The sequence below is a fragment of the Brachyistius frenatus genome, unplaced genomic scaffold (genome assembly GCF_029030835.1).
Source record: "Brachyistius frenatus isolate BFR_SWC_R1_liver_20210118 unplaced genomic scaffold, ASM2903083v1 Contig_62, whole genome shotgun sequence".
In the NCBI taxonomy this organism is placed as follows: domain Eukaryota; kingdom Metazoa; phylum Chordata; class Actinopteri; family Embiotocidae; genus Brachyistius; species Brachyistius frenatus.
This window is the reverse complement of record NW_027210661.1, coordinates 935001-949011: the sequence shown is the minus strand read 5'-3', so window position 1 is coordinate 949011 and position 14011 is coordinate 935001. Positions and strand designations below refer to the sequence as shown.

The 14011-nt window shown below is 45.7% G+C and overlaps 1 protein-coding gene across 4 annotated transcripts in view; it reads left to right on the top strand.

Annotated features, from left to right (window-relative positions):
* The window catches only part of cux1b (cut-like homeobox 1b), a 61646-nt gene that overhangs the window by 35957 nt on the left and 11678 nt on the right, over positions 1-14011 (top strand). For 2 of the 4 annotated variants that reach the window (XM_069706339.1, XM_069706340.1), the window contains exons 9-21: positions 3236-3284; positions 5170-5274; positions 5750-5938; positions 6191-6249; positions 6577-6619; positions 6790-6886; positions 8231-9034; positions 9823-9906; positions 10537-10638; positions 10747-11291; positions 11451-11592; positions 12263-12550; positions 12717-12905. In XM_069706339.1, coding sequence (XP_069562440.1) covers positions 3236-3284; positions 5170-5274; positions 5750-5938; positions 6191-6249; positions 6577-6619; positions 6790-6886; positions 8231-9034; positions 9823-9906; positions 10537-10638; positions 10747-11291; positions 11451-11592; positions 12263-12550; positions 12717-12905 — 2696 coding nt within the window. The remainder of the gene's footprint in view (positions 1-3235; positions 3285-5169; positions 5275-5749; positions 5939-6190; positions 6250-6576; positions 6620-6789; positions 6887-8230; positions 9035-9822; positions 9907-10536; positions 10639-10746; positions 11292-11450; positions 11593-12262; positions 12551-12716; positions 12906-14011) is intronic. The other 2 variants (XM_069706341.1, XM_069706342.1) reach the window with 2 other exon arrangements.

Sequence of the window (14011 nt, the reverse complement as noted above, 5' to 3'; positions counted from 1 at the left end):
TGCACTTTTTCACTCAAAAACAGACATGCGCACACACACACACACACACACACACACACACACACACTTGCTCTAAACTTTCCACTAAGGAGGACATTGCGTGACAAATCCCCCATCCTCTTGCTGCATTTGGGTAATCTGCCTTTTAAAATACACACTGACACACACACACACACACACACACACACACACACACACACACACACACACACACACACACACACACACACACACACACACACACACACACACACACACACACACACACACACACACACACAAACACACACGGACATACACACACTCCCTGAGAATCTGGTCAATATTGCAGTGCCCGGAGTGTGTAAGCTTCAGCGGGAGGCGGGCCTGTAGATGTAGCGTAGCCCCCTCTCTGTGTCGGCACTGTGAGGGTCTGCCTGACCGCGTTTTACCCGTTTAGTCCCTGTTAAAGATTAATGATATATTGATCTCCAGCCCCACAGGATGCTGTGTGTGTGTGTGTGTGTGTGTGTGTGTGTGTGTGTGTGTGTGTGTGTGTGTGTGTGTGTGTGTGTGTGTGTGTGTGTGTGTGTGTGTGTGTGTGTGTGTGTGTGTGTGTGTGTGTGTGTGTGCTCCCCTGTATGTAGCTTTATCTGTACATAAAGGGCTTGATACCATTTTGGTAAAACCTTTTAATTGCTGATAATTAGGCAACAGTCAATAGGCTTTTCTTTCCTGTGTTCATATCAAGCACACATGAACACAAAATGGCGCACGACGTACACACACACACACACACACACACACGCACAGACACACTCTCACAGCTAGCTTCTTTTTAAGCCTCCTTGAAATCCCCAAGGTAACACGCTGTGAAAACGCAATGTGGAGAAAGCCAACGAAAGAAAAGGAATGGAGTGATGAAAGCTGGAGGGCAAAAAGCAAGCCAGGGGCTGGAGGCTTCAGCAAGGAAGAGGGGATAAGAGTGTGATAGAGGAGGGAAATGAAAATCTAAATCAGGGGAATATCCTGCTGGCACCGAGGACAGAGGCCGAGGAAGAGAGGGCGAAAGATGAGAGAGGGGAGGTGGAAGGGGAGGAAAAAAAAAAAAAGATGAAAGGAGGAAAAGTGGAGGGCAATGAGAAGGGAGCGGTTGAGGGGAAAGGATAGAGGCAGGCAGAGGGTGGAAAAGAAAAGGAGCAGTTGAGGAGCCAGAGAGAGAAGATGATAAGAGATGAAAAGGCCTGTCTGAGATGGAGGAAGTACAGTAGGGGCTTAGAGGCTCTGGGTTTGTTTCAGAAGTCCTACAGTACTCACTGATGTCACAGGGTGCACCCATTGGCTTTTATGGTACAAAAACTGTGTGTGTGTGTGTGTGTGTGTGTGTGTGTGTGTGTGTGTGTGTGTGTGTGTGTGTGTGTGTGTGTGTGTGTGTGTGTGTGTGTGTGAGATTTCTAGTGCAGCTGTGTATTTACTCTGTAGCTCCTCCCTGTGGCTGCTGTATAGAGCTTTGTAGATAAGTTTTGGTGGCATAAAATCAGGCCTTATCATTGCTAAGAACCCTCCTTTTACCATTCAGTGTTTTGATGAATTAATTCCACTGCGTGCATTGGTGAGCCACGGACAGTTCCTGCCCTGCTCAGCGACTGACTGACTGTATCAGGATATGCAGAAAATCCCTTCCCTGTGATCTGCTTTGGCCCTCAGCCTCTAGCTTTGCCTTTTATAATTCCCAAATACAGCCAAATCCAAAGGTTATTTAAGAAGACTTTGTGCATCTGTACTTTGATTAAATGATCACATTTGGAGCAGGAGCGGTGGTGTATTTGGGTTGCATTACTACCCATAAACGCTCTCCATTACAAGCTTTTCTAGCTTGTTGGCTCCCTGACCCTACGTTTGTGTGTGTGGGAGCATGACAGAGTGCACACGTGGGCCCTGCACACTATAGCTTAAGACAGGATAAAAGCTGTTGAGGTAGTGTACTATTATGTTGCTTAAATACATACTAGATCCTTTTAACTGTTAGGAAAAGAATAAAAGCAGAGAGTGAAAAGCTCTCCCACCCACATCTGATTCTTTTTGCTGCATTGCCCGTGGCACAATGTTGACCTAATATCAACTGTGTCTGTTTTGTTAAACACATTCAAATCAGTAGTACTCAAGCCTATGGGACATAGCACTGTTTCTCATACTGTGACACACAAATACAAAAGCTGCGTGGGTTATTGGGTTCACTATCAAAAGATTGCAGTGAAATCAAAAGGTCTTAATGGATGCAGTCTTGCATATATGCGCTCGCATCTTTTGCACTCAGTGCGGCTCGTGTATTCTTATCAGTGAGTAATGTCTTAAATAAACATGCACGCATACGCGCTGCATCTTTACACTGCGTTGAACACCATCCGTGAGGTCAGTGTTTCCACGCTTATTCAAATTAGAATTGGGAACAAACACACACTGACGACCAATTAACAGAGAGGGTGATCATATTTAGGCAATTAAACAGTTTGTGGAGTATATATTGAAACTTAACCCAAGTTGCTACAACGATAATAAGATTCATGGTCCGTCTGTGTTGTGTGTTGTGTTGCTCTTCCCCCCAATGTTTCGTCCACATTGTTCGTTTTTGGAATAGTGATAGGTATTCACGTCACTCATGAGAGAGGGTTATTAAACTATTTTTCCAAAGTCCAATGAGTGGTGGTATTATGGGGATGTATTCCTGCTGCCTGACCTCTAGCAAGTCAAAGGTGAACCATGGCCTCCATCCAGACCATTAGTCAGACACAATCACACAGCTTCATAGCAGATTAGTCTGCTGTATTAGGATTTAGAGCTCTATTAATGTAATCCCTCTGTTTTAGTGTGGCCTGGGTTTAGGGGCTTACATGTGCACACCCACACACATAGATACACACACATACACTTAAATACATGTATGCACGCACACATACAAGCTGTTTGGGTTATGGAGTTCACAATCAATGGATTAAGGTGAAATTTAGACAGTAGCTTAATGGACACGGCACCAAGCGTTCTCTAAATGTGGGCTCTCTGAACAATTGTGCAAAAACACATACACGTGATGTGTGCAGAGTGTACTTTTCTTCCTGGGCATAATCTATTCATTTATCCATTCTCTGTTTTTATTTATTAATTTTTTTTGTTGTGAGCGGTATTGTAGTGTGTCTTTTTTCAGCACTGACACATCCTCCGTGTGTTTCTCTGGAGTAATAATAAATGTCTCTCTCAGGGCCGATGAGATTGAGATGGTGATGACAGACCTGGAAAGAGCCAACCAGGTAACCCTGTCGATATACTAACGCACACACTAACTACTTTTTTACACAGTATATTGTCCAAATTGTCTATCGCACCAGGAGTCATACATTTTTTTCATTAAAATACAGAGAAAGCACTGACAAAAGTTTTTTTTTTAAATAGAATTGTTGTAAAGAAAGAAATAACTCAATTTTATCAAAAAGATCAGGTGTGCTGATATCTTTTATTTTTTTGCCGGCAATAAATGTGAAAAGATGTGTACACAAACCCGATATATCTTTCTCCTCTTTGCCATAGAGCTCCATTATTGTCTAAAATATTGACGTTTTCCTTGATGACATTGAAAGTGGGTGCTGCATAGTTTTGATTTGATCCCACATCCACTATCCTGCTGCTGTAAATAATCTCTAGAGCACCGAATGTGTATTAATCCATGGCTGAAAATAGTCCCCAGCAAATGCACCATTTACTCAGGGGTGAGTAACATTACAGTGTCCAGCTGTTTTAGGAAATTATTAAAATTTTTATAAAAATGAAACTACATTGAAATCTTCTAAAGGAACAAATGGGCCTGTTTGAGAGGCTGGGCAACTTGGATTTAGTCTTTGGTTTGTGGGATTTATTCATGAGGAGAAAAAATATAGCCTTAACATTACCAGCCTCATCCTTTAAAATACAAATATTCTGTTCAGAATCTATGAAAAGTGGCCCACATTAAGAAATAATGACTTGTTTATCGCTGTGAGGGTTGCTATTTCTTTTACATGTTTATAACACACCTACTAAAGCCACCCAGCTAAAATAAGCCCCCTGGCGCGCCCTCTGCCCTTGTGTTGTAAATATTCCTGTGGTATCTGTTAATGTCATTGTTGTTAACTTTCATTATTAGCCCAAGAGTATGATTTGTGGTTAAAGGGGTAGCATAGGCATGTAATGTTAATATTAGCCTACAGGTTAACGCTCCAACTATAATGCCACACATACAAACACACACACACTATTCACACTTCTGATTTGAGGTTTACAGAGGATGACAGCACGGCCTGCAGCGCAGTCACAGACTTTTTATACGCTTTTATAAGAAGGAAAATGGAAAACAGGATTTTTCTTTTTTGCAGTGAGCAGTCCAACTCCCACCCAGTCAATAACAGCTCTCAATATGGTTGCAATTAGGAGCGCTGTGGAATCGGCTCCCTGTAACTCGTAATGATGGCAAGTTGGCCAGTGTTGCAGATGATTCCCAACTGGAGCGTGGCAGTTTGGCTACGTATACGAGGCAGCGGGTATTATCTTAATTCTCAGGAATAATTTCATATTTTTAATTAAGGAAATATCCACCCTGAGTTTTCATCCTGCACTTGTGATGTGCATTCTCTCAGCCCACCTTCACTCTCTAGTATATATTTGTTTATACTGCAAGGGGGCTGACCTCCTTTACATACAAACGTAAAGTTGTCTGGTAGAAGAAGGTTGTTTATTGGAAAACTTTTTTCATTCAATTTGATTCCCCTGTGTCAACACTTATGCAATGTAGTGAGTTCAGCTGTATATTTTTCAAATATTAATGACCGCATCCTCCAGCAGCCATTAAATTGACAGATTTTACAATGAGAAAGGGACTTGATGGTAATTTTTTGCTGGAGCTCTTACTTTTTTGGTCTCAGTATTCTCTTGTTGTCAGTCAGCTCTCTCACTACGCGTGTTGAATAGGTTTTAAATTTTTCTCCAGGGCAAGTTGAAAACGGAGACAGTTTGAGAGGAGAAAAGTAGGGATAGTGTGTACAGCAAAATACACGCTGAAATAACACTGGATCGAACTGCATTAAACATTAGATTAATCCTGTCTGACAGTGTAAAAACCTCAGACGCAGGATTTTCCTTTAACGTTCCTCCTTTTCCTTCCAGCGAGCAGAAGCAGCTCAAAGGGAGGCGGAGTCACTCAGAGAGCAGCTGTCCTTGAGTAACCAATCCCAGCAGCTCGGCAGCCCGGCCATGGCCGACCCCGACACGGTAACACATTTCACTGATTCACTGGAAGGCTGACAAAGAGCTATCTATAGGCTAAAGATCAGCTTAGCCTTTTTATGCTGGAGGTGTATGGCTGATTGAAACTTCATTTTATGGCTCACTGTCATCATTGATATTTAAGTTCAGGCACTGGCATCACCAGTAATGCTTTCCAGAGTGGCGGTAGGTGATTGGTGTATTGATTAACTGATTTATCAGACTCATAGAACAGATTGCACACGTGAGACTAACAGACTGTCTGCCCCACCAAAGTATTGATTACCCCTCAGTGCTGGGTGGATGTGATCAGTTGGTGAAGTACCTCTGATCATTGTATTGATGATCGATACTGATCAGCCATTGATTTAGTGATTGGATGTTTCTGAAAGCAGGACTCTCTGTATGAGTGGATTTATAACCACCTGTATATGTTTTAGTTTGCACCTTCAGTTAAACTCCTGACCTATTTGGCTTTTAGGAACAGTCGGCAGAGGTGGCGTCCCACTCAAATCTGGAGGCGGAGCTCAGGGCCAAAGAAAGGGAGACCGCCCAGCTGGTGGAGGATGTCCAGAGACTGCAGGCCAGCCTGACCAAACTCCGAGAGACCACCAGCTCCCAGATCACACAGCTGGAGCAGCAGCTTAGCAGCAAGTCCGCAGTTCTCAAGGTAGCAACAGTACATGCTGCTTCATATTTTTTATTGCTCAAGGATGTAGGTTATTTTTTTAAGCCATTCATTTATTTGTTTCCTTCTTTAATGTGTATCCTAAACACACCTGTAACTCTTAACAACACATATACTCGCTCTGTTCTGTTATCTTGGGTTAACTCACTAAAATACGTGCAGGACATGTAGAGATCCAAGGACAGCTTTTAATATTTAATTCATTGTCATGTCTTTCATCTCTGCAATCTACAGGAACTTGAGGAGAAACTGCAGAAGCAAGCTGACTATGAGGAGGTGAAGAAGGAGTTGAGGTGAGGAGTAAACACAGTGTGTGCGTGTGTTTTTATGTCTGTCCTGCACAGATCTATTTATTGCATGTCTTTCATGTCTTTAACGATGTTAAACAAGATGCGTGTCTTCATTTAACATGTGTAACTTAATTGAGTGCCCTTATGAAGGTGACACTTGTATGTCTGTAGCTTTTCTATTGTGCGTCTTGCTCACTGCCACTCTCTTCTTTCTTTTGTCCTTGAAGAGACCGCAATACAAAAGCTATCATGCTACATAGTAGATGTGTTTGTGTTTGTGCATGTGCGTTTGCACGGGGTTCATGTGGAATCTTTTTTCTCTCTCTGTAGTATCCTCAAGGCCATGGAGTTTGGAGCATCTGACTCTGTGCAGGTAAAATGGACACAAGTGAACCTTAGCACTGAACTTTAGCCATAATGTTGCACTTAATTAGTGACAAAACAAAATTATACAACTACATCAGCAAGAAGGCTGGCTGATTTTTTTTTTTTTTTATCAAAAACTCTAATTTTAATCTTTGTTTCACCTCTCACCTCCATCAGGACTCATCCAAATCCCTGGAGGTGCTGCTGCTGGAGAGGAACCGTAGTCTTCAATCGGAGAGCGCCGCTCTGCGCATCGCCAACACTGAGCTGAGTGGTAAGTCCTCCCAAATGTAAGGTTATTGTAAGGATCATCAACATTGATTTCACAAAACTTTCACCCGGACCAGCAAAAATGAAAGAAGGCCGAAGCTGAGTCCAATATACGTGGGAGACTATATGAGGGCTTAGCTGCAAGGTGAGGCTGAGCAGGAAGGTAAAGCTATGCAGAGGTAGCATCAGGAAAGTGCATACTTGTACGTGTGCCTATAGATTCTTTTTCTCTGAGAATACTTATCTATTTATTAATGTTTGTGGAATTATTTGCAACACTGGCACCTGTATCTGCAAATGCATTGTTTGAAAATGCAAAAGTTATGCAAAACTTTGTCACGGCACAGAAATGTTGTTACTTCAGCCCCACACTTCATGGAGCAGAAGAAGAGGCATCTGTGGTGTCTTGTAAACACCGCAGCAGGAGGTCAACCTGAGCGGTAACGTCACTGCATTACACAAAAATGAGGCCACCATACTATGTCCCCTACATCAGTACTCTTGCCCTCTGCAACAGTGTTTATGGGTTTGAAATGTCATGGCTTTAGGCTTGAATAGTTGAATAGCTTTGAATTGATTAACATTCACGGTAAGGGGAGCTTACTGTCTGACTCAATCATGTTAAGTCTCAATGGTTATGCATTAGAATAATATTTTCTCCTAGTGCTTATCATCAAGATGGATTCCACTAGTTACAAGACTGAGAAAATATATTTTATGACTATATGTGTTCTGCTGAATGAAAAAATGTGATCAGTTTAATGACATACAAAAGAGTTTGTGGACCTGCACAGTCTCTGTTTTTGGTGACGTCCATCTGTTTTCTGTTCAGCCCTAAAAATTGTTTTTTTTTTATAAAAGGGTTTTATCGCTCAAATTTTTTTTACCTGGATGTATTTTTTATGAACAAAAAGACTTTGACATTACATCCGCCATGGAATGATTCAGTGTGTAAGAACACACTGCAGCAGCTTGGAGGAGGACTCACATGGTGTATTGGCTATCTAAGGACATCTTTATACTCTGTCCGGCTACTTCCGCTTTGCCTGCGAGAGAGGGAGCGACTGAGCCCTGGGCCAAGCTAATCTGACTAAGTGGCACAGTGTCAATTGTTTTGTTTGTCCTTTTTTTTTCTTCCAGGCTGTGGCTTACAAGAAAGGTTGAAATCACAAATGCATGGGCACTTTGTCTGGGGGGGTTGGCAAAAAAGGAAAACAAAGTTCACTAATTTGGAAAAGACTTGATTAAGATAACTTTAAACTTTTGTTATTTTTTTTCCTCTCTTGTATTGGAACCCCTTTTTTGTTGACTCCCCCATAATGCATGGTGTGTTTGACCTTTCTTGTAGGGTCAGCCGGGCGAAAAGGGACAGAAGAGTCCACAACGAAGGAGGAGACGGCGCCCAGCGACCTCTCTTCCTCGCCCCCTCCTCCCCCTCCCTCTCTTCCTTCCTCCTCTCAGCTCCCCTTGTCTCGCACTCACACGGACCCCCTCAACACTGCCACCACTACCACCAGCAGCAGCGAAACGCATCCTTTCACTCCAACAGGCATTGGACAGGACTTCTACTCCCCTGTGTTCCCTCTGGTGGGTGGTAAGATGGCTCTGAACTCCCTGATTCAGCGGCAGCTGCTCCAGACCTTCTACTCGAAAGCCTTGCAGGAGTCGTCTGGGATCCCCAGTGGAGCTCTTCTGTTCACCCCCTTCACTCCAACCCTCAGTTCCATCCCTACCTCCACCCCTGGCTCAGGATCTGCTGCCATCCCTCTGGCAGCCAGCAGCCCCCAGCCCCCTCCAGCCAGCCCTGACATGGCTCCTGTTAATGGAAGCAGCACAGCTGGCAGCGCCCCGTCACCGTCACCCAGCCACTCTGACGCTACCACAGGAAGTGTTTTGGACGGGGAGGACATGGACACAGCAGAGATTGCCCGGCAGGTGAAAGAGCAGCTGATCAAGCACAACATTGGTCAGCGTGTGTTTGGCCACTATGTGCTGGGACTGTCCCAGGGTTCGGTCAGTGAGATCCTGGCCAGACCAAAGCCGTGGAACAAGCTAACCATCCGGGGGAAGGAGCCCTTCCACAAGATGAGGCAGTTCCTCGCAGATGAGCAGAACATCCTCGCACTGCGCAGCATCCAGGGACGGCAGAGAGGTTAGTCTGTGTTTCTTTAATGTGTCTGTGCGTGGAGGAGTGTGTGCGTCTTGCATGTGGGTTGTGCGTGCGTGAGTGTGTGTGTGTGTGTGTGTGTGTGTGTGTGTGTGTGTGTGTGTGTGTGTGTGTACACGAGTACAGCCCTGCACAGAGCCATTGATTAGCTTGTCAATATGGACTAGCTTTTTCTTTTTCTTTCTCTTTCCTAACTCTCATTCTGTGCCACACCTGTGTGTTTTGAATGACTTCCTAGTCACGCTCTGTTCCCAAGAGCCTCTCCGAGCTATTGTGGTCAATACAGAAACCTTTCACACGTCAATAGTATTGATCGGTGGGAACTAGGAGGAAGCCAGGGGTCCTGTTAACTACGGGTAGATTCGATTAGCCTGGGCCTGCTTTTCTTAACGCATCAGGACATTTCTGATTGATGGTGGTCTCAGTGGTAAAACAATATAAAAATTTGTTACCAGCAAGTCATAGACAGTCCATGTTAGAAATAAGGCCGCAGTTAGTATGCCCCTGTTCGAACCATGATGTTAAATACAGAATCCCTCACCGGTTTGCCTCTGTAGTGGTTTTAATATTTCTGTTAGAGGTAGAAGTTTGATTCCTACTGGGGCCACAGATGGTTAAGATCAATGCCTTTATGGTACTATATAATGTGCATTGGATGGAACACGCACTCCATATATTTGCAGAGCATTGCAAGGCACCATAGAGTCTAGCCATAAAAAAAACAAAAACACACAAGTGCTGTAACATAGTGTGTGGTATATTGTTTTTAACAGAGGGCTCAGGCCAGCCCCAGCTTAGCCGAATGTTTCAGGATGTTCCGAAGCGGAGAACCCTGTCCGATACAGCTTCACACACAGGTCTGTCCCCCTCACACACAGAGATTCTCGCACGTTCTGTCTGTGTGGCATGTTTGTGTCGGGATGAACTGTGTCTATGGTGTGTGTGTGTGTGTGTGTGTGTGTGTGTGTGTGTGTGTGTGTGTGTGTGTGTGTGTGTGTGTGTGTGTGTGTGTGTGTGTGTGTGTGTGTGTGCGTGCGTGCGTGCGTGCGTGCGTGCGTGCGTGTGCGTGCGCGCGCGCGCGCGTTGCTGTTTATTAATGGCGGTCAGGCATACAGATAGAAATGTGCCTTGAAGGTAACCGCACAGCTCCAGTGACTTGCGTCAAAGGAACAGCCAGCATGTGTATTTAGGGATTTTATTGGTAGTTGTTATTCTGTGGGGAGCTTTTACTGTACGATGCCTGTAGCACGTGTGCATGTGTGAGCTCTAAAGGGACCAGAGAAATTATGACAATCCCTCCAGTGTAGTTGCCTCGTCGCTCAGTGGTGGGAATGTTGTTCTTTGTGCTGTGCTATGGTGTAATGTAATTATTTGATGTTCTCATAGGCTCCATTGTGTTTCGCTTTTTCTGCTCTGCTGGTTGTCCCTACTTTTTTAACCTGACAAGATTTTTCATCTCCTCCCATTCCCTCTTCCTCTCCTTCCAGGTAACATTACTGCTCGTGTCCGCACCCCGGAGGCAGGATCAGATGAAGCTATCAAGTCCATTCTGGAACAGGCCAAAAGAGAGCTGCAGGTGCAGAAAGCTGGTGAGTTGTAGTTTGTGTTTCTTATTTCCAGATGAGCATTGAAGATGTTACATTACAGCTGTGTCTGCGACTCTCGTGACGGCCCTTTTTTTTTCCCACCCTCAACAGACTTGTCCCATGCTCAGCCATCATATGCAGGACTGAAAGGAGGGGGAGGAGGCGGAGTAGGAAGCCTAGGGGGCAGCGGATCAGACGAAGCCATCCGCTCCATCTTAGAGCAAGCTCGCAGAGAGATGGAGGCCCAACAGGCTGCCCTGGAGCCCATCCTCAAAGCCTCATCTTCCTCCTCAATGTCACTGTCTCAGAGGGACCTCCTGAGCTCTCCGCTCACGGCACCCCTCCCTCCTTACAACCCCCTGGCGCTCTCCCTCAAGAAGCCTTCCAGCTCCCTCTTGTCCTCGCCCTCGTCCCCGTCTCCAATCCTGGACTTCAGCTCCAATGTGAAGAGAGAGGGCAGGGCTTCTTCAGGGATTGACATGACTGTTGATGGGGCTATCAGGCTGGGTCGGAGTTCTGACGGTTCGGGCCGCTCCGGAAGTGCCGGAGGAGTGGGTTACTGGAGAGAACAATGGTGGAGCAACATGCATACGGACCCCCGGAGGACCTTGTCCATCCAGACAGAAGAGAACCACAACCAGGAGGACTCCAAAGAGGTAAGGAGGGGCGGGGATGGGGCAAAAAAGTGTGTGTAGTGTGTGTAGTGTGTGTGTGTGTAGTGTGTGTGCAACATCTGCCATTTCCAGAGTTTTATTGCTGTGTTTTTAGTGTACGGTGGTTGCATGTCTGAGCCATTCTCTTGGCGTGTGTTTCAGGGAATATTGAGTGACAGTCTGTCTCGACACAAACCGTGGAACAAGTTGAACCAGAGGAGCAGAGAGCCATACCTCCGCATGCAGCCGTGGCTCAACGGAGACCAGGGGCAAAACACACACATGCAGCAAGCTCAGAACCAAGGTAAACGAATCAAGTACAGATTCACACAACCATGCTCCTTGGGCGGAAGCATTAGTCTGAAAGCCTGATTAGAGCTAGTGGCTAGTTGTTACTGTCAGTCTGTCACTCACCCCACCCTCCTCCTCCTCCTCGCTTCCTTCCCTCCCTCCCTCCCCCCACCACCTCCTCCCTCCTCCCTCCCCTCTCCTCCCACCATCCCCCCATCCCCAGTGCTGTGGCAGTGTCAGCCAGCAAGCTGCTGGTTTGTCATGTCATAGACAAGTTAGTGTTGCAGCGCCAGATGGCAGCTCCGTGTGTGTATATGTGTGTGGGAGTGTGTGTACGCGCGTGTGTGTGTGTCTCTTTTTCTCTCTGGGGGTGTAAACAGCAGCTAATGTACACTGACAGCTCCTCATGACTGCTCTCTTCCAGCCTGCTGAGCTGCACAGCAGTACTACACAGACAGAGACAGGGAGATGAAGGAATAGAAGGAGGAAGCCAGAAATGCTTCAAACTGAAAACTTAAGCACCTTTGCTGTTTGTTTAACGGGAGTTAAATTAGTTGATGTGGAATGACTGAAGTCCCTCCTGAAACCCAGCAGGGGGAAGACATGAAACTGTGTATTCTTACATTGTAACATGTCACCTAACCCGCATGATCTTTCTCGCCCTGTCTGTTCTGCTTATGCAGAGGGTACACCCAAGACATCAGCGAGCTGCAGCCCCGCTCCAGAGTCCCCCCTCAGCTCAGCCGAGGAGTCTGTCAATGGTCTCGGCGGGGATCCACTCGCTTCACAGTCCTCCGGTCTCAAACCTCTGTCTGAGGATCCCTCAGGTGGGGAGTCTCAACCTGGCACCCCGCTGCCTGTACCAGGTCACTCGGGTCTCAGCATCCAGGAGATGGTTGCAATGTCTCCTGAGCTTGATACTTATGCCATCACCAAGAAGGTTAAGGAGGTGCTTACTGATAATAACCTTGGTAAGAAGCACACGGATTACTTGAATACCTTCCTGCTGTGTTTTGCTGCCATCTCTGTGGTTTCGTTGGTCTGTCGCTTCCCTTCTCTCCCTATTGATGAATTATTCAGCCATTAAATCAGTTCGCTATAATGACCGTTTTCTCCCCGTGTCTCTTGCCTAACCAGGCCAGCGCCTGTTTGGGGAGACTATCCTGGGTCTGACTCAGGGTTCTGTCTCCGACCTGCTGGCCAGGCCCAAACCATGGCATAAGCTGAGCCTGAAGGGCAGGGAGCCCTTTGTCCGTATGCAGCTCTGGCTCCAGGACCCACACAGTGTGGAGAAACTCATGGACATGAAACGCCTGGAGAAGAAAGGTAGCTACAGCTCCAGGAGTAGGAAAAAGACACAGTCTCTATACGGTGCAGCAGGCCATCAGAAAAAATAAACAAAAGGCTCACAGAAAAACCTTCAATTTATCTGCTTAAGCATGCATTTATTTTATTTAATAAATACACTCACAAAAAATACAGGCAGTTTCCTTTGAATTACACATGCACATCTGCACACACAATATCCTTTGTGCAGGACAGCAGAGCATGTTGTGCAGATCACAGTCATCTTGGTGTGATGTCAGTACCAATCAGGACTGCAGACATCACATACTGTATTCGATGTGACAGCTAGGGGACTGCCGGGGGCCTGCTTACTCACAGTCATCAGCACTCTTCTTCATCATCGTCATCGTCATAATAATCATCAGTGTCTATAAGCTTGTATTTCTTTCATTTGTTAGCCCATAGCCCACTCTATCACTCCATCATTCTGTATTCTCTTCTGTTTGCAAATTTTTTTTTTTTTAAATCAGCAAAGCCAAGAGGCCTCAGCCGCCGAGCTGCCTCTAAGTGACCCCTAACTGCCCACTTGAAGCTCTCTCTCTCTCTCTCTCTCGCTCTGGAGATGGGATACGCATATTTGAACCTGCCAGTGGGCACAACCATCCAGGATCAGTTTACCCTCGTTGTATTGCAAACTACATGCAAGGGCAAAAAAACAAAACTGACCTTACGCCTGTGTTCAGGGGTTGAACCGGTGGGGTTACTCTGCATTCAGTTTCATTTTAGATTATTGACCAAAAGTAATGCAACCAAATAGCAATGGGCAAGAGGAGCCCAGAGGAAAGACATGGACCTAGTCTACAGTAACCATATTTGACCTCTCACCCTTGTGGCACAAGCCTGCGAGGCGGCACACAACTTTCGCAGTGGTCTAACCTTGCTCTGAGGGGCCTTTCCTTGCAACACTAATATATCTGGCAGCGTGTATTAGGGTTGGGAAAATGTCAACCTCATGCAAAGCTGCCATGAGCTGTTCATTTTCAGCTGCTGGTGCCCGGAGTGAATGGTGCTGCTTGTTTGCTATAAAATGGAAGAGATGCTTTCCATTGTTGGAATTAGTGAGAAAGACAAGACCACCACCTTGT